The sequence below is a fragment of the Rousettus aegyptiacus genome, unplaced genomic scaffold (assembly GCF_014176215.1).
Source record: "Rousettus aegyptiacus isolate mRouAeg1 unplaced genomic scaffold, mRouAeg1.p scaffold_m13_p_12, whole genome shotgun sequence".
NCBI lineage: Eukaryota > Metazoa > Chordata > Mammalia > Chiroptera > Pteropodidae > Rousettus > Rousettus aegyptiacus.
The window spans coordinates 61,115,520-61,137,552 of NW_023416287.1; the positions used below are offsets into that span (position 1 = coordinate 61,115,520).

At 32.0% G+C, this 22,033-nt stretch overlaps 1 protein-coding gene across 1 annotated transcript in view; it reads right to left on the reverse strand.

The window, feature by feature from the left end:
• Window positions 1-22,033, reverse strand: part of CDH2 (cadherin 2) — a 194,523-nt gene that overhangs the window by 48,143 nt on the left and 124,347 nt on the right. The window contains exons 3-6 of the mRNA XM_016120084.2: window positions 9,335-9,561; window positions 7,501-7,647; window positions 5,646-5,801; window positions 1,940-2,084 (exon numbers count right to left, since the gene is read on the reverse strand). Of these exons, the coding sequence (XP_015975570.1) occupies window positions 1,940-2,084; window positions 5,646-5,801; window positions 7,501-7,647; window positions 9,335-9,561 (675 nt within the window). The remainder of the gene's footprint in view (window positions 1-1,939; window positions 2,085-5,645; window positions 5,802-7,500; window positions 7,648-9,334; window positions 9,562-22,033) is intronic.

Genomic DNA, 22,033 nt, shown 5'->3' on the forward strand with positions numbered 1-22,033 from the left:
TTAATAAGAACTGGATTATAAAATTTCCCATCTCTAGCTTACCTTTTTTTGTGAGTATTCTAAGCTGGGTTCCATTTTAGAGCATTTACAGTTGCTGTTACTTCTACATGGTACATGTCTGCCCGAGAATTAACCAAGGCTTGGTCACATTATTAAATCTCTCGTTAGAGCTCGACACTTTAAACAAGACACCCTTTTTGATTATATGCCATCACTGCATACTTTTTTTTTTTCAAAACTTTCTATGTAGTTGCTTGCTTGCTTGCTTGCTTGCTTTTAAGGTTTCTCCCCTACTAGAATTTAAGCTTCAACAGGGCAGGAACTAGCTTGTCACTGCTGTATCCACGATGCCAAAACAGTGCCTAGCACACAGCACATACTCTATAAGCATTTGTTGAATGAATGAATGAATAAATTGTTAAAGTGATAAATTATGTTTCAGAATCTTGAACCGAAATATTGATTGTAATGCTTTCTAACTCAAGATTCATGACATTTTCAAATCTTGCCTAGAAGGATGTTTTCAAACTTACATAACCACCGCAGGTAGTATGCTCGTGAAATATCTTTACTTCTTGTGATCACTGAAAGTCTTTTATTTATGAGAGACTTTATGGAAGTTCATGGTCAATGCATAATAATTATATCTTTAATGGTTTATATTTGACAATTTTTGTGAAGCAGTACTTTTAATAAAATTAGAAATAATAGCAGAAAAAGAAAATAATTTTTAAAAACCACAAAACTTCCTCAGGCAAAAAACTCCAGTGTTTATTATCTTTAGAATATGTGTAGAAAGCTTGTGTTTTAGTAAGGATGCTTTGGTTTTACAGTGTTTTAAAATACTGAAAAAAAGCTACTCTGAAAATGTGACCCAGAAGGAGCCACAGATGGTTGAACTTCCCGCACAGCCCCTGTCTTCCCACTCCAGCTACCCCTCTCCCCACATCTCCTTCTTTTCTGAGGATACAGACAAATGTACTTGGACCAAGAAACAAATACCAGTTTAAAGCATAATTGGTTATATCTATAAACTGGCTTATGCATAAAGGAGCTACATAAACTGGTGTAGATGAATGAGCACAAAGGTAATATGAGCACAATTTTAAATGTTGAGGCTTTTCAAAATCAAAATAATAATAATAATAATATAGCTAATTAAATCTCTCTAAACACCAAATCATCTCAGGAAGGCTAGTTAAAACATTTCCTTCTACCATCTTGACACCAGTGGATTTTCTTGTCCATTGAATAAGCCTTTCTAGCCTTCCTATTATACTGTGACTGAAGTCCAGTGTTTTCAGTAAAATATCTGAAATCTTAGTCAAACATCACTTCACAATGGTGAGAAGCTGTTGGCAACTGCCGTTTCTAGGCTGGGTCACTTTCCATGACATGCGTTTAAAAGCAACGGCTGCAGAAGACATTCGGGTCATCCGGAAGTAAATACCTAGTATAGCCAGAGGACAGTGGTCACAGCTGTCACCAAACCCCCTCAGCTTTTGGTTTTACACCACAGCTTAGTCCCAGGAACACCAAGTATCTTTCAGACTCTCCAACTTGAGTTTTAGCTGCTCGTATGACTAATACGATACAATCTGTACTTTAAGTCTTCTGTGCTCCCTTTCTAGCTGCAGTGACTCTATCAACCATAGCCAAATGAAAGGATCTTATAGATTCTACAGAATCAGATACTAAAGTATATATTTCTTTGAAGGTCAGAAAAAGTCATTTTGGGCAGTAGAGTGATATTTTTTTCTATTTTCTCTCTTCAATCAGTTTTTCCCTACATTACTTTTCTCATCCCCTAAAAGCATTGTGAATGAAAGAAAATGATACTAAAAGGCTCCCATGATTTCTCCTTTCCTTGCTTATATACTAGGGCTGGATGACACTGCATTTCCTGAAGTAATCTCCAAGTTATTATCTTCAAACTTACCAGGCTTTGACCCCTCAGGAACTGTTCCATTCCAAACCTGGTGCAAGAATTCAGGTCTGTTATCATTCATATCAATGACGTTGATGACAATGTCGATGGGGTTCTCTACTTGATTTCCATTGATGTCCACTGCATGTGCTCGCAACTGCCAAAGTAATTAGAAAACACAGCTATACAACGGACTTTCATCTCCAGTTAAAAGATAAAACATACAACTGTCATGCTACCAAAATAGCATAGATGAACTGAGATGCTGAAAAGTTTAAGTTAGCCCAACTCCATACAATTAGAGCAGATATCGTAGCAAAAAAAAAAACCCATGATGACCATCTGCTAGGCATTCTTTGCAGAGTTTTATGCATTTTACCTCATTTAATTCAAATACAAAAGATTGAAGCAGAAATGACCAGCATTTGAAGGTGAGAAAAATTAAGCTTCAAAAGGCTAAGTAACTGCTCTATTGACAAAGCCCATGTTCAAAGGCAGTTCTATTCAGCTCCCAAATTCTTTTGCTAAAATCTGTACCTGTAAATCAGGGTAATTAAAAATATGGTACTGGCCCAGAGTAGTCATACAGAACAACAAACAGTGGAAAGAATTATGTCTGTCTAAGGAATGTTGACACTAGGGTTTTTTTTTTTTTTTTAATTGTAAAAGGCGCTCATAAACATTAAAAGTACATTAGTATATAAAATAGTTGTTCTTCTCCCAAATATGAATTCTCACTGTTATAGGTATTCTAGAAATTTTCTTTTCTTTTTAAACAAATATAATCACTTAGCTACTCTTGGCAGACTATCTTAGAAATCTTTTTATTCAACAAATAAAGATCCATTTCATTCTTTTCAATAACTATGTAGTGCTTCTATTGAATTGTTTCTTTTTAACAGAAATGCTTTTCTGAATTTTCTGTTAAGAATGATGCTGGCTGCTAGCTTCTGCTGATATTCTTTATCAAATTAAAGAAGCATCAACATATCTTTTTTTTATTTAGCAGTTATTTAACACAGAAAACAACATAAATTTTATTTTTGTCTTTTCAACACCTATAGAAATAATCACTTTTGTCCCTTGACTTATTTGATATGTTAAATTAGTAGATTCTTAACACTGAACAATCCTTGCAATTCTATAATCAATTTTGTTTTGTCATGGATACCACTCTTTCATGTGCAAATAGTGAGAATCTGGGGAGTAAGAATTTACCCCAAAATTGATTGAAAAATATTCATTTCCTGAGTTTTGACCATACCAGTTCAGATAGTTAAAATTCATAGATGAAGATAAATTTAGAATTTTTTGTATTATTTATATTCATAAATTAGAGACTAGTCTAATTAGAGATTAGTCTATTGTGTGCTATCTTTATCAAGTTTCCCTATTAATGTGATGTTTTTGAAAAAGTTTAATAAAGATTTAAAAGTTTTACTTCTTTCTTTATGTTTTAGAATGATATAAAACCATTAGAATTACATGTCACTTGGGAAGTTCTTGCTCTACCACATATAAATATTTTAATAATTTTTGAAACTTCAATAATTCTCAAAGTTTGTATAAGTGCAAAGATTCAGCAAATATATTAATGAGAAAAATAAGAATCTAAAAACAAACACGCGTGCGCGCACACACACACACACACACACGAAATTAAAAGTTTTGAATTATTAAATGTAGATGATAATCAATGGGAATACTAATTCAGTATGATGGGAACAACTGGCTAGCCAAAAAGAAAAAACAAGATGGATCTGTATCTCTTCCCCTTTTACTAAGTAAACTCCCCAGAGGTTAAATTTAGATGCAAAATAATACATACAACAGGTTAAACTGGGGAGATTAGTATCTTGGAGTTTGGAAGACTTATATAACTATTTCTAAAACTAGAACACATAATAATATTTTAAAAAATAAATTTTACAGCACAAAAACTAAATTATAGTAGCGTAAAAATTATTAATAAAGTTTAAAAACAACAAAAGGGGAAGATATATGACAAATCATCCATTAATGTCCTTAATAAAGTTACTTAGAGAAAAACAAAAAATCCAAAATAAAATTCAACATAAAACAGGAATAATAAATTTACTTTGGCTATTCAACCTATGCAACTTTAATCATCAAAATACATATTTAAAAATAGTACTGGCAATAAATAAATAATGCCTGGGATTGATACCGGAGCGGGGAAAATATATCTCCTGTGTAGTGTGCAGGCACTACAACACAATACGACCATTCTAAAGAACAATTTCACTATATTTATAAAAATAATTCCAATTTTAGGAATTTAGCTTAAGGATATCATGGGTAAAATATACAAAAATGGTTATTGTCACATTCAAAATAAATTTAAAAAACTTAGTTACCCAAATATCTACCAGTAGGTAATTAGTTAAAATTATGTTATATTCATTCAACTGAATAATTTAGAGCAATTGAAAATTATGATATAAATATTCACTGACATGGAAAGATGCTAAATCTTATGACTGCTAAATAAGAAAAACTGGTTTCAGAGAATGGTACCAATTTCAAAAGATACATTTATGAATCTACAAATAGAGAAACATCTTACAGTTTATCATCATATTACAGTACAAGTGTCAAAAAAAGAAAAAGGTTATTTTTATGTAAAGGATTAAAAATCATTTTTAATTTCTTATTAATACTACATTGTTTGAAGAGTTTTACTTCTATATTATTTGAAAAGTTTTTACAGTGCACACATATTCTTTTCTAAAAGAAAATGATACTTCCATTAAAAGTTTTAGTTATTCATGTCAAAATTGGAGAAGTAATAGAGATCATTTAAGTTTTAACATTAAATCATGAAAAAATTGTTGAAATCTTGTTCCAGGAAAATGTGTAAGCATGGCTAGAAAAAAATGAAAAAAATGCCTCCTGGAATTTATATTTTAACATAAGGCAATTCCTGAGCATTAAAATACTCTCTACAATATTATTTTTAAATTGGGCAAATCAGTTTCAAATATACACATATATGTTAAAATATAAACATAAAACTACAACCTGATTATAACTCAAGAAAATAAAAAAATAAAAAATAAAGAACATAAAAATTAACATGAGAAATATAACTAGTATAGCTAAGAAAAACCAGCTCATATTGGCAAACTGATGAAACAAAGTGTTGACATGGTTACCAGGAAAATGGAGATCTCCAAAATGGCAATCTCTCTGGAGGGAATACTGCCAACGAACAAAATAAAAATATTCTATCCATAGGTAATAATACGAGCAGGAACAAATACAGTAGAGAACACAGATTTCTATTAATAAGAAAGTTATTAAAATTATAAACTATGCATTCAATGGAATAATATACAGCTATTAAAATGTGATCTCTACATAATTTATAAGCAACAGATTTGACCCCCATATGTAAATTTGTTCTTATAAGTTCTTAGCCACATATATGAAAGCACGTATCAACAAGTAAAGAGTAATACAATTTTAAGCAATTTCACTTTTTTCTTTGGGATTATTTGTTTTTTACCATGAGCATTCATCAATTTTATAAAAACAATACAATTCTTGAAATAAATTGAAAAGGCTACATGTACATTTCAGGTGTCAAAACCTCAGAAGCAAGGGTTTAAGACTGATAGGAAGGGTATATGTTAAACTCTGCACACATTTAGAAGATTATTAAAACACAGAATACCATCGGCAGTTGAAATCTTACATGAAATCGGGCTATCAGCTCACGATCCAGAGGCTTGGTCACTGACAGCTGACCTGAGATGGGGTTGATAATGAAGATACCAGTTGGAGGCTGGTCAGCTCCTGGCCCAGTTACGCTATACCTCAGTGAAAGGTTTTTATCTCTATCGGACCTGATCTGAGGGTCAAAAAGACAATCACATTAAGCAGGAGACTAAATGCTCATTATCAGAGACACAGCATGCCACACTTCATGCCCTTTTTCAGTTACAAACGTATACCATCTCTTCCTAGAAATCCATTAAAATGCTCCCAGTCCTGTTCCTTGTCCTTGCTTCTTGGTGATAGGCTTCAAAAAGAGGAGTCACTTATCAACAGAAAGACGGGGGCGGGGGAGAGGGGGGCAGTGTTACATCTAAAAACACATTCACTACGAGTAGTGCAAAAGGTCAAAATTAAGGAGTGTGAGTTTTTAAACAGTATCAAATTCTAGATTAGAACATTTAATCCATTAACAGGTGTCTAATTTAAAGAAAAAAAAATTCGTTTACCTTTCGTCAACAGTTAGGATAAAAAATAATTGTCTAACCATAACGTGAAATAGCTTCACTTGGGAACTCTAAGATTATAGGAAAGCCTAGAAGTCAGATTTCTGTACTTGCATTGTACTAACATTATTCATTGCAACCAAAACTTCCCATATCATTTTAAGGTGGCACCTATTACCCCAAATTGTTTATTAATAACAAAGCATACAAGAAATAATTTTCAAATATATTTCTATATTCTCAAAAACCATACCCATGGGCTCATCTTCCTCTCCTCCAAATCAATAATTTCTATGAAAAATAGGAATCATAGGATCAGGTTACAGATAGGGAGAAGGACAGAAGAGAAAAGGCCAATTGAGCAATACTCTTTAGAGGTGATAATAAGAGATATATACGTAAATATGTTAATCCAGTAATAGAATTATTATTTTTTTAAGTTAAGGCAAATTCTTTTGTTTTCTCATTCTCTAATGAAGTAGAAAAATTAGAAACACCTTTATTTGGGGGTTATGTCATTCATTGTTACATTGAATTATAATGTACATTAGAATAGGCTAGACAACACAAAAATGACTAAAAATACAACTTGCAATAAGTATGTATTGGAATGCCAAATTAATCATCTACTGAGACATTTATTTTCTAGTAAATGGGAATACAATGACTTTGTCTAATCTTCCTTTTGTAATAATAACAGGTTGCTAATTTTACCAAACACATAAAAATATCTATAATTTTTTTTCTCTGCATCCAATGGTATGCATTTAGAATAACTGAAAAAAACTTAGCTTTTTTGATTTGAAAGCCTATATTTTTGCACAGCCCCAGGGATTCTGTTAATGGTATCAGAGGTCATTTTTTTTTCTTTTAAAAATTGTCAAATGTACTTTGTACTGGCATTTTTAGCAATGATTGTCCCTTTATTTTTTTCTTTGGCCCAAAAGCTATCTGTAGAGGGCAGAGATCATCATGGAGAATGCAGCTTTCAGACAGGGAAGCTAAGGTGTGTGTATATAATGGCAAAGGGTATGGTATGGGTGTGAATGCATGTTGAAGTTAGAGCTTATGTATTCACACCCTGGACAAACTTTATCATGCATGATGTACAGTACCTACGAAAAGTTCTACTACAAATAACCTGAGATAATTTTTAAAAAAATGAAAAGAGGCTCTCTAAAACAAGACATTTCATCTCTACAAAAAAAAAAATATTTTTAGTACATACATGTCATAAACTCTACCTTATGAAATGAAAAATTGGACAAAAGCATTTCTAACATACACTTGACACATAACACAGAGACGATTAAAACTCTGCCACTTTACCCTGACAAGCTCTTGAGGAAAAGGTCCTCTGGAGTTTTCTGGCAAGTTGATTGGAGGGATAACCCAGTCTCTCTTCTGCCTTTGTAGGTGACCACTGTGCTTAGACAATTGTCTTGGAAATACTATTTCTTCAATTTCTGGTGATTCCTTTGCATTAAAATACAAGAAGACAGTCCTGAGTACCAAGAAAATATTTTCAGCAAGTACATCAGAATCAATAGATACCTGAAAACATAGAAATCACAGTTTATTATGAACAAGAAAATATGTCTGGAGGCCCCTTCCTCATCCCCCTATTAAAATAATAGAAAACAGCATAACATTTTAAGGTTACAGTGTTCATTAAAATATTGAATTCCAAACAATTTATTATGTGGCACATCTGTGCAAACCATTTGCAGTTCTATAAACCATCTTAGATAGTAGTTAATATTGAGCAAAATTTAATAGGACTCTTTATATATTTCTCATTAGTTTAAACCACAGTTCAGGTAATGTGCTACTGTACATTAAATTTAGATCTTGATGTGCTAAAATATAATTTGAATTCCAAGCGAAGTTTAATACATACTGCTAAGGAACGTCTCAAATATTTATGACCCTATTAAATCCCACAGAATTAATGCTGTAATTATTCTAAACCTATGTCAGCCATGATGGATGCTGTAGATGACCCACTTTGCACATGGGATATTAATCTCTGCTGGATGTCAACATTTTCTTCTGTTTCTCCTTATATCTGTAGACATTTCAGCCATTAGACCTTGCTGCTTCAGTAAAACTATCCAAGCTAGTTTGCTGGAACAAAGCAAATTATCAACAAGAAAAGAAACTTTACACTCGATTGGTTACCAGTTTCTCACTTTTTATTACCCAAATGGCATAAGTTCCCTTAACAGTTAATAGTTTAACAAATTACATTTTACATAATGAAAGTCCAACAATGGCATAAAAGAAAAACACTATATTTTCTTCCTATATATATTCATATTTGATGATAGGTGTGTATATCACATTTATGATTGAATACCAGAAATGAATGTGTGTATTCTTATCTCTCACAATACAATAACTATATAAAATGTAATAGTCATAGTTCATAAAATCATAAACTTTGGAATATGACTATGGTTCCCCCTCATATTGGTTTCAAATTGAACCAGTAGAATATTCAAATGAGTAATGTTACCATAACTCTACTGAAGAAGTTATATCTTACTTAAAATTCCTAATATGGTAACTTATACAAAATAAGTGCTCAATAAATGATTGTTGAATTGAATCGAACTGTACTGGGTTGGAAATATGTCTTATTTATTTTACCTTGGCTTATAGCAGTTTCCACCAGAGGGAGTATATCCTAAAAGTCATTGGCAGTATAAATAATTCATATGCTCAATTTAATTATTAAGGAACAAGACAAAAACCCAATACTCCTTGCCAGAAATGCTTTCCTCTTACTACTATAAATCTGAACTTCCTATCTAATAAACTTGGCTGGCGAAATCTTGCAAAGGATTGTTTATTTTGTGGTTATATTTAACAGTTTGTAAAACTTCTAAGAAATTTAAAACAAACTACTACTTCTAAGTTATAAATCTCAAAGTGTAAACAAACTTTTCAAATACATGTTTATATTGCTTAACATGTAGTTTGTCTAAGTATCTTATAAGATTAGAAATACGACAAAGTACTATTGAAACAACTGAAGTTGATAAAAATTCAAATATAGCATATCCAATAATGTGCTGTAAAGCAAAGTACATATATATTTAGTCCAAACTATAAATCCGATTTTCAAACATAACTCCAACGGCACATGTGGATACTCTACCTTCACTGTATCCTCGGGTAAGGTTGGCTTGAGGCTCAGTTTTACTGCTACTTGCCACTTTTCCTGAGTCTCTTTGTCTTGGGCATATATCAGGAACTTTGCTTGCTCAGAGGAAAGGGGAAAGCTTCTCACGGCATACACCATGCCATCTTCATCTACCTTAAAATCTGCTGGTTCACTGCTTTCATATTGTACTTTTCTTTTTCCATTGCAGTTGCTAAACTTCACTGTAAAAGATAACAAATATAGAAGTCTAATTTTACTACAAAAGCAAAAACAACTAATATCCAAATCTATATCCCGTTTAAAGAATGAAATGCAGTAACATGAAAAACAAAAATTTTATTATTACATTACTAAAGAAATTTTTCAGATTAGAGAAGATTGTGGTTCAGTTGTTTCTCAGCCTCTCTTTGTTCCAAAGCCTGCCCCTTCTTGTCACATGCCCCTGGATCCTGGATCCTCAGGGATATATGCTTTCTCCCCATGACTCTCACTGATACTGCCTTCCACTCCCTAACAAACTCCTACTCATCCTTCAGGTTCCAACTCCAAAGTCACTGAGATGGAACAAATCCCTTGCTCCCAGTCTTCATGTAGCAATCTGAACTCTACTACCATGTCTGTCACTTACTATGAGCTACACTGCTAAGCAAATTTTCATATCTATCTTGTATATGCTGCACATTACCTGGCATATAGTCTTAATATACAGTTTTTGAATAAATGGTTAATGGAAGAAAGCAATAACATTTATTAATACTGAATGACCGGTATGCTCTAGAATTACAAAACCTATGGTAATTAAAAGGTGAATAATTTTTGCAATTTTTAATCCTCATAGTGCTTATAATAGTTCTAAAAAGCAGTAACAGTTTTATAAATTTTCAAATGAAAATAAATGGATATCTCAAAATAAACTTTGACTAAAAATATGTCTTGAGTAGAAAAAGTGAAAAGATTTCAGTAGCTTAATTATCTCTATCTTACATGTAATGACTTAAAGTTGAAAAATGCTTTCTTAAAAGCAATGTCTATCAGTTTACATCTCATCAGATAATAAAAGTTAAACCACATACTTATAAATGTAGAACTAGACATATTCAAGACAAAATAAAATTATAAAATAACGAACGTATTCTGTAAGAAAGACTATTTCTTTGAAATCCTTAATCATTCTTTTTGAAGAAAAATTCTATGGGAATAGCATAAAGGGATCAAAGAAAAAATAATTTTTTTCATTTCTGTAAACATGTGATGTTATATCCTCACCACAATTACATAGGATACATTTTGGAAGTCACTAATAGGTATACATTACATCATATAATCATATACACTTTTTGCCTTTTTCAAGGATTTAAGTAAATTTTTTTGAACTTCCACACCACATATAACTTGATGACAGTTCTTTTGTTTTCATTAAGATAGATTCACTGAGACATGTGCAAGACCACAAATAGCATGCATGCTTATTTCCCTAAGTAACTATAAAATACTTGGTAAGAGTAATAAAATACTTTACTGAATATATTATTTTCTACTACATAATCCCACATATATTATCCTTCATCATTCAAACATTTTAAAATGAAAATAAAAATTGCATCTCACACTGCTATGTCAGACCAACATATTTGTCTTTGGAATAGAAATAACCCAAAAGATACTTAATTACCTCATCTTACATGCCATGTGATTTAAAAGTGAAAAATGGGAATCCTTTCTATAGAATAATGCCATCTACTGCTTATCTTTTATTAAAGACAACAAAATGAAAAGTAAAACTGTGTTGGGGAATCTTGCTGAGAAACAATATGAAAAACTTTTATCATTTTTTTTTGTATAAAAAGTACCTTTTATATCATAAAAGGTATTTATCATATTTGAGAACATATAATCTGTATTAGAAAAATATATATACTCTTCTGTATTTTCTTGTTCACTTTTACCACTCTAGCATTAATCCTCATTAATCCACACCTGGATTGTTGGGTCTGCCTCCCAGGTGGTTCTGTCCTTGCTCCAGGGTCATTGCCCACCCACTCCTAGACTAATCCTCTGCTATGATTTCCTCCTGCTTGCTTAAGGTCTGTATTACTGTACGTAAACACTTTCACCTAGTGTACAATGCTCTCTTAATTCCTGGTCGCTTGGCCTCTTCAGTTTTATTTATATCACATTCTGAAACGCACTCCATCCAGTCAGACAGGTTTCTTGGCCATGTCCCACTTCACTGTGGCCCACACCCTCACATGCATCACCGTTTCTGGAAGCTGCCCCACACCCCTTCTCCATGCCACAGCTCCAGAGCCAGGCCTTCATTCGGCAGAAGAGTCCACTGGGATGTCCTTCAGGGAAATAACAGCCTTCCCCATTTGGGATGGCTCTAAATTTTAATTTGTATTTGCATTTGTTTTTACATTTCTGGTCCATGAAAAACATATATTATCACTTTGTTTTTATTATAATAATAATTATAATAAGTAATATCTACATATTAATGGCTTCGTCTGACTAGATCTTATCTCCGTAAGCAGACTGTACACTCATTTTGGCTTCCTAACAATGAGTCTTGGTTCCTTTGTTTCTAATGACACCTAACAGTGATAGGGACAGTATAAATATTCACTAAATATCCAGGGAACAATTGTATTGATTAACATTTCACAACTTTTCAAAACACTAGAAATAGGAAACTTAGAAATATGCTATGGAGACATTCAGCTGCAGTACTACCGCCACCACCACCAACACCCCCAAATTCAAATAATTTGGCTTTGAATTAGGTTGTTGGTAGTGCAAGAAAATCAACTACTATTTGTTGAATGCCAGGCACTGAAGAAGATACTGAAGATTAAGTCATCTACTTTAACCTCAATAATAACTTCCTGTTGTTTCTGTTCTCCAGATGGGGAAGGAAAGCTCAGAGAACCATCTATGTCCACAGCTGCTTGACTCCTACTCCTTCTCTCCTTTTCTTTCCTGCAAAACCACAAAAGAATCTAACCGAAATCATGACTCTTCTTAGGTTATTGAGATCTAATCCTTTAACAAACACTAAAGTAAAGACATGACAGAGGTTTTGGTAAATGCTTGTGAGGAAAATAATGCCACATTTAGATCTCTGAAAGTACCCAAGTCAATAGCATATTAAGGAGGAATTCTTAAATTGGAGTATACCCTCAATGTCCTACAGAGAGGAGCAGCTGGAGTCCCTTATGGTGTGGTAAGAGTAATAAACAGGGAGAAGAGGAAAATTCACGTTCACCGTTACTGTGACTATTCTGTTAATTTGGTACTCAGCTAGCTAGTGGGATTCAAGTGTCAAGTGATGCAAGGAAAGCAAGGAGAAGGCCTTCGACAAGGTTCATAAGCAAAGAAGAAAAAAGATGGGTCTTTTCTTAGAAAGGGTCACTGCACATCCTATCAATGACAAATGACTGACCTCAGAGAGGCCCACCCTGCAGAAAACACTTTGAAGGAAATTACATGAAGGTCAGTTATTTAAAGTCAATTAGTTTTTCTATCACCCCTGTGCGACCTAACCTATAACCAATACGAATTGGCTTAATATATATTATTAAATTGTTCTGAGTTTTTAAAATAAATGCTAATTCTCATTTGCTCTAATATTAAAATAAGCAATATTTTCGGCATTTTTCAGGTTTAAAGAAATGTTATGTACTATATAATTCCCTCTGTACATACAACTAGTATCCACTACCAACGAAAAAAGTTATCCTCAGTGAAATATTCTAACTTCATCCTGTCATTGTGAATTAATGCGTGTACGGTGCCTAGCTCACGGTGACATACTAAATCTAAATCAATGATTTTTATAGTTTTCAAGTTACAAGTTAAAAGACTTACTGATTTCAATGGGTGCTATGGGCTGAATTAAGTTCCCTCAAATCCATATGTAGAAGCACTAATACATAGTACCTTAGAATATGACTATAATTGAGATGCGGTCCTTAAATGGTAATTAAGGTTAAATGAGCTCACATGTTTGGGCCCTCATCCAAAATGACCGATATCCTTATAAGAAATGGAAATTTAGACACAGACATGCATGTATGCAGAAGAAAGATCATGGGAGGACACAGCCAGAAGGTGGCCAGCCATCTGCAAGCCCTTTAAAGAGAAAAGTCTCAAGATAAATCAAACCTGCTGACACCTGGATCTTAGACTTCCAGCCCCTGAAACTATAAAAAAATAAATTCCTGTCGTTTAATCCACCCAGTCTGTAGTATCTCGTTATGGCAGCCCTAGCAAACTAATATAGTAGGTAACACACGAATACCATTTTTTAGCCATTGGTTAACAATTATTGCCTGTTGGTTTGTTCATTTATGACTTACATGCAACTAGGAATATTTTCTCAAATTTGCCAAGACTCACTTCTGCCCTTGGACCAAGCACTGAAACTTACTCAAGAGAATTTTATTTTTTAATAGAAACTTAGAAGTTAATGGGGTGGGGGGAGTGCTATTTTATAGAATCTTAGTTATAATGCTAATATATATCATAACTTAAAACTTATATTTATATTTTATAACCTTTCAAAAAATTTCTAGGACTATGACAAAATGTTATAAAAAAACCTGCTTAAAAATAAAAAAAGAGAGGACAATCGCCATTTAGAAAAAAGATATCTAAGGGACATGATATAATTATTTAAATTATTAAAATTAGATTTAAATTTACTCTTAAGATGAGGAAAATGAAGTAAACAACGTAGATATGTGACTTTTGTGAAAGAAATATATCGTTCACTGGAACCAAGCTGTTCTTATTAGTAAAACATTTTCTTAATAGATGGTAGGTAAAAACCTATGTAACATACTGAATAAGATTTTCAACTTTTGTTCTGAAGCAGAACATCTTTTAAAATGTTTTTTTTTTTTTAAGAAAGGTGATAATTTTTTTAAAATTAAAATATGTCCTTAGCAGTGAAACTATCCTGTATGCTACTGTAATGGTGGCTGTGTGACATGCAGTTGTCAAAACTCATAGAAGTGTCCAACACAAAGAGTGGATCCTAATGTAAAATATGGACTTTAGTTAGTAGTAATTTATCATACTGGTTGTAATAAATGTGTCATACTAATACAAAATGTTAATACGGGTATCCCCCACTTTTGGAAAGTTCAGGTTATACTACCTTTGCCTTTATATGAAAGACTTATATTAGTACCTGTTTTCACCAATCGAAAGAAATTGAAGAGGACTTCCGGTTTTACAAAAAAGGCAAAAAGCGAAATGACGATCAGTGCTTGTTGTGCATGGAGCTGCCCTGGAGGCAGAGCACACTCAGAGCAGCAAAAGTGGCCCCGCCAAGCTCCTTCTCTGGGGACTACACTCAGCATCTCAGCACCAAGCATCATAGTTTTAGACTGTGTCTATGAGCGTCTTTGCTTCATTTCAATTGATTTTGTGCATCGGTTAGCAAGATATGTCCTAAGGTATCAGAAAAGCCTAAAAGCACTTGTATGGGTGCTAATGCTTTGGTGTAAAACCACGTAATTAAGGGTTTCGAACGTGGTGAATGAAGTAAAGACATCATCTGTGTGCTGAACTTGCCTGTCCCTTTCATTCCTGTTTACATGCAGACAGAAAGAATCTTGAAAGCTGCTGAAAGTTACTACTGATTCTGCAAGTAGCAAAGTGGTTTTATTTAGTCAGCATCCAGTAATGGAGAAAACAGAAAAGTTCTATTGCTTGAGTGAATTGATAGGTGTACAAAATGTGGTGTGTATTTATTTTATCATTCCTGCTTTCACAATATGCTAGCATTATTTAGGTTTTATGTGTTATTTGGTATGATTTGGTAGGTTATTTGGGGGATCTGGGAATGCTAAAAATTTTTCCCATATACAATCATGGTAATTGCTTCTGCCCTTTACATTATTTTGGCTTAAGAAACGTTCCACAGTGGGAAAAACTTGCAATAGAGAAAACTTCTGGAGGGAACAGATATGCAACTCTGTACTCTGTGCTATTTTTTTTTTTTTCTGTAAACCTAAAACTGGTTTAAAAAATAAAGTCTATTAAGCAAAAAAAAAAAAAAAAAAAAAGTTCCTTACAAATGACAGTCTAACCTGCAACATTATTAGATATTCGAAAGGAATCAATAGTTTTCGGTATCCTCAGTCTCTCAAAAACATGAGTTCCATTGTTTCAAGGTGGTATTAGAGGTAGATAATATAACTGAATCAATAAGATACATAAATACCTAGGTATGGAGTTGGTATTTCAAGAAAGTCACAATATTTTATAAGACATATATAAGAAAGTTGAGATTCTATTATTTTAAAATAATCAAGGAACTTAACTTGAAATATTTTTCTGACAGAACAATTTTCCCTATATTAAAAATTTAATTTTGCTTAAGTGCTCAGATAACTCAAAGTAGAAACTCCAGGATTTCATAACATAAAAGAAAATGATATATATGTCATTAGACAACTGAAATAGGCTCGATCCACTGGATTATTCAAATTTAAAACAAGTCTACATACAATTAAATGTTTGTGACTGAAAAAATCATATGTAAAACAAGAAATTTATTCTTAGAGCTATTGCATAGTTTATCTACCTAATATGTAGTTACTATGTTCTAGCCCACATAAATCTTTGTTAACATGATTAATACAAACTTAAACATTACAGAAATAATTTTAAAGTACTTTTTTACCCTTAAAGCAATACCTCAAATTAATGTTAACCATAAAACCATAATATCCTTATGATATAGTAACAGGAAACCATGGATCTTACATATTAAACATATTAGCAGTTTATAACACTACATAAACCATATGAATAAAAATGTGCAAATACTCACATATGGTTTATAATTTTTGCTCCAGTAAAACATCACATCATATTTAGACATAAGTATAAGAAACACTGTAAAATCTTTTTGTGCCTAAATATGCCTTCAACTTTTTAAATTGTTTTTTCCCTATTAATTGCTATTTATGAAGGCATATTGGGAAAACAGAAAGTTTTATAGTATTAACAGTTCTCCTTCCACAAGCACACAGTAATATTTATTAGGGAACTAGATATCTATTAATGAAGAAATGGGAAGGAGGAAGATAGAGGGCAGCTATCTCAACAGTATTTATTTCACAGTGTTTTTACTTATAGATTTCAATGAAGAATGGTTACCAAGTAGAAAATTTGTCCATAAATCTGAAACATCAGTTTAGATATTCTTTTGCCACACCAGAACCTTTCTGAGTTTAAATTTAAGGATAAATTTTTTTCTAGAACATCAGTAACCATTTCGGGGTCTACCAGTCTTTTTTATACATGCACAAGGTGATACACTAGAGATAGTTTTGGAATATCTATATGGACCTTGCTGAAAAAAGTCATTATATTTTCTTTATAGCATATAATTGTAATAAGAAAAATGAAATATATTGACTATTAAGTACACATTAAAATGTTGTTCATTGTAGTATTATGTACAATTACCAAGATATGGAAACCACCTAAGTGCCTGCTAATGGATAAATGGATAAAGAAAATGTATGTCTGTATATATAGACGTAACACACAATGAAACACTACTTGGCCATAAAAATAATGAAATCTTGCCATAGTGAACTAAATCACAGAAAGAAAAATACCACATGATCTCACTTATATGTAGAATTTAAAACACAAACAAACAAAAATCCCTGAATTCACAGACACAGAGAACAGATTGGTGGTTGCCAGAGTTGGGGGGTGAGAGGTGGGCTAAATGGGTAAGGGAGTCAAAAAGTACAAATTTCCAGTTATAAAATAAGTAAGTCATGGGGATGTAATATAAAACAGAGTAACTATAGTTAATAATACTGTGTTGCACATTTGAAAGTTGCTAAGAGAGTAGATCATAAAAGTTCCCATCACCAGGAAAAAAATTTGTAACTATGTATTGGTTAAGGATGTTAACTAGACTTACATGGTAATCATTTCACAATACAGTTGACCTTTGAAAAACGTAGGTCTGAACTGCACAGGTACACTTATATGTGGCTTTTTTCAATAAATATAAAGTCAACCCTCTCTATCCCTGAGTTTCACATTTGCAGATTCAACCAAATGCAGATGCAGAGGGCTGACTATATGCATTGTTTTCTACACTATTTCATATAAGAGACTTGAGCATCACAGATTTTGATATCTGAGAGTTCCTGGAACCAATCCTCAGTGGATTCTGAGGGGTGAGTAGTTAAGTTTTGGGGGAATCAAAAATCATATGCAAAATTTTTGACTGCATGGTGGGGGTGTCTGTCAGCACCACTAACCCCTGCTTAGTTCAAGGGCTGATTGTATGTATAAATATCAAATCATTACATTGTACACTTGAAACTACTATAATGTTATGTGTCAACTGAAAATATAGTTTTAGAGCTTGCTTTTATGAAATAACTTTTATAACAAGTTTTATGATTGAGATATCAAATTCATAATTATCATCAATAAAAACTTTAATTCACAGAAGTTGGTGGTTGCAAATAATAGCACAGAATTCATTATTTTCCCTCCAACTGACAGAAAGAAACACAAGGGATACATTATTAAACTTCATGATCCTTTTCTAACATATTGACAAATATGTTAGAACTTGTTAAAATGCAAATGATTTGTTTCTTCATATTAAATATTTTAAAATAATAAAAAAATTACTTCAAGGATACACAGATATTGCTCTAATAGTCCATTTTTCTTTAGGATTTAAAATATAATACCAATTAAATATCACAAGTGAATCATTTCTTTCCTTTTTCCAAAGTTGAATTTTTGCTTCAAACCCATAAGTTCCGTGAATATGTGTGGTATTTTTTACACAGTCTTAGCAGTTTTCAATTAAATTCATTCAGGTGCTCCAAAATGTCAGTTAAGTAAGCTATTTTTTTTTTCAAGCGAATAAATAATTCTCTTTCAGCAAATCTATAGTGAGAATTCGAACACACAATCCATTTTCCTCCTATTAGCTAATAAACTCTTGAAAAAAATATCTTTTGGACAGTTTGTGTGCTTTTGTATATATCAGAAAATGGAGAATTGTAATCCCTTGACTTTGCATAAAGCTGTAGCCATTTATTTTCATAATACAGATTTAGGCAAAATTACATTTTATAAAAGTTTTATATACAAGAGCTTCTATTTGAGTAAAATGTACACAAAACCTAGGCTCTCAAATTAAATTTTGATGTTTATATCTTCATACCATTTATATAGCCTTCATGACTTTTGGGCCAGAGCACAAGTCAAATGCAATGTTTGGTTTACATTCTATTTTAATACATCCTAAAAGTATTCACTTATCCCTTTGAATACATAATTTACAGAACTTTATTTTGCATGCGATTTTTTTTTTTGCACAATAAAAAATGCTCTTCAAGGATTCTAATCATCGCTATTAACTAACATTATTCCTTAAAGTCACTGACATTCGATGATAATTTTTTTGATTTAATAATCTTTTTTATTAGTGCTGTCACTATGATGTGTGTGATATGCCATCACTCCCTCTCCTGAGTGTATTATTCAAAATCACTCCTCCTCTATGTCTCCTGCTTCACTGGTTCCCAGTACACTGGGATATATACACAGGCTGGTAAAATAAGGAGTTCTGCATTTGTGTGATGCATTTTGTCTTAAAACGTTAAATGTAACATCTTATAAATGTCTTTTACAGTTTTATCATATAATGCTATACTCAGTCTCATAAAGGAATTTTCTCATTTTCTGCTTAAGAGAGTCTGAAATTTCTTCTGCCTAAAATGGCTGTTTTGGGTACAATACCCCCAAAATTTGTCCTGCATGTTTCTTTATTCAGTCACTTAATAAAACACTTAAACCAAGTGTGAGAATTATAAGGACACATGAATTTCAATTTGAGGGAGTCGTTATTATATTACCTAATTAGTATCTTAAACATTTGAGGAGATTCTTGTGACTGAAGTCTTTCTAACTTTCATCCAAATTATCTATTGTATTGGGAAAGTAAACAAGTGAAAATGCAATCTAAAGACAAAACAGACCGCAGGCATGTATAGTTTCAGATAACTGTTTTGTAAATAATATATGTAATATAAACTAATAATATAATAAATATTACATAATAATACAAGATATACAAATAAATATATGAATATAATATATATAAAATGTACATTTAAAATCATTTGCATTTTTAAAGTGCTTTAAAATAAAGCATATAAAAAGCTTAAAAATAAATGCATAATAATTAAAATTAAAATATTGAATATTCATGTTCAATTATTAAAAGTCTAAAACAGGTACAAAATATAGTCATTTCTACAAAAAATCAAAAAACATTTTGAAAATATTAATATCTAGAACTTCCAGTCCTCTTTAGTAATTTAGTAAATTTAGGGAATTTGTTTTTAACAACCTATATAGACACTCTAAATATAAAAAAATACAAAAATTAATTATAGATTTCCATCAAGAATAAGACTTTGACTAATTGTTAATCTTAAAATACCCCAGGAAGAAAGGAAAAGAGAAAAAAAAGAAAGAAAACAAGAGAAAGAGGGAGGGAAGAAGAAATAAACAATTGAGAAAATTTAAAAAATTGATGATTCTCTGGCACCTGACAAAAACATAAAACAATTTATATGCATCTTCTATTTTAGAATTAAAGAGTCAAAACTATGAGCAAAGCGTACAAACCAATGAAATTAAAAGAATAATAAAATTAATGCTCGTACAAAATCTTCGCTTAAGATAAACACTTTGTTACAAAAGTAATGATCAGGTAACTGAGGAGATTCTGGGAAAAGGCACATTTGGTGCTTGCTCCATGGGTGAGTTCTTGGTCAATGAGAACTGGGGAAATGCTATGCAGTGGCTACGTAAGTCTTACTTTGCAAAATAGAAAATAATAAAAACTTTCAGTAAGTTTCTTAGAGAAAACGATAAAGGAACATTTAAATACAATTTTAAGTATTGAGTTAATTTATTAAACCATTTCATTTTAAAAATGTCTTTTTAGCACTATCAAGAAGTTCAACCATGCATACCTGTAGCCCACCTGTACCCCATTCTCGGCTTCCCGTATGGGAAACACTGACCTATTTTTCCATACCGCTGAAATAATAAGGCTTAAGTAGGCATTGCTAATGGTCACTGATATTTTCAGTTTTTCTCCGCTTCCTAGGCAGTCAGAGAGATGACACTTTTCATCTTCCTTGACCTTAGACATGACCATGTTGTTTGCTTTGGCCAATAAAATCTGCGGATCAAAATGACACATACCACTTTGCAGCAGAAGCATTCAAAAGTTTGATATTCTCTTTCTCTGTAGTAGCAATTACGAAAGAAAAAGTTAAATGAAGGTAATGCAAAATGAGATGAGTGAGCCACCCCCTAGTGAGCCGCCCCAGAAATCACCTGCTTCCATAATGGACTGTACATGAAGGAGAATTCACCCTTTTTGTTGCTGTTGTTGTTGTTAGGCACAGAAGACTGACGGTAATTGTTAGTGTGGTGCATCCTAGCCTATCATATTTGATAAGGCCTTAACTTGAGTGAATCTAAAACCCTTTCAATCCAGTAGAATTAGGATGAAGTGTCTAATAAATGAAATAAATCGAAATCAAATCTACCATAGATTACATTCATAAAACAAAAACATTTTTATCCTTAAAAGTCTTGGTATTTCCCCATAAAAGAAAGGTTTTATTAAAATGTTCTCTAAAACATTATGAAAACTATTAGAGAAGCTGTTATTTCACTTCCTTTACAGGGAAAGTCAAGTTAACATTTAACTAACATCTGTATACGAGTTGCCACAAATAAAAAGAAAGGAATAAAGAGCAACGATTTTCTTCTTTGATACGAAATTGAGAAACATCAAAACAAGCAGTAGGGATGATATAGAAGAATGAGTATGGAATCAAAATATGAAATTTATATTTTCAATAGCCCAATAATGCTATGCATACAGTTTTACATATTATACAATTGAAAAAGCAGTAAGATTATTGCATTCTCCTTTGCATGCATTCTAATAACTCAAAAAAATTTTACTGTTCCTTGTTTCATTGATATTCTTCCTCCAGGCATCTCTACGCCATGAAATTTAGTGAAAACTCTTTCTTTTAATAGAATCCAACTAAAAATATGTAAAATTATCAGTGCTCAGGAATTATTATTTTATTATTATTATTTTTGCAAAATATGCCCATTAACAAATTACACTGATGCAATTTAGTCTTATATTTCAGCCTACTTATATCAATAAAGATGGAATTCTAATTCCTAATTTTTGTGACAGGTTAATTTTTAAAGAAAAAGAGGTTAGTAATAAACTTCACTGAAAACTGAAATTCTTGCTAACTGAGTTTTCAAAAACTCCATTGGAAAAGAAAAAAATATATTCTAAACTAATTTTGTGTCTAAATCAGTTCAACAATGTAGACTCAAAATGCGCCACAGAGACCAGAAAGAACAAATGAATGTCTATGTAGAATATCCAACTTACTAAGACATGGACATACCAGGTGGGAAAAAATGGATGTTTTATAGTTGATGAAACTTGAATAAAATAAAGAAGTATATAGAATATAATGTCCAAATTAGCCCTACTGGTATGACATGATGTCACTATTTATTTCATAAAGCCAATGAAGTTATTCAATGCAATTACATAAATTCCCTAAG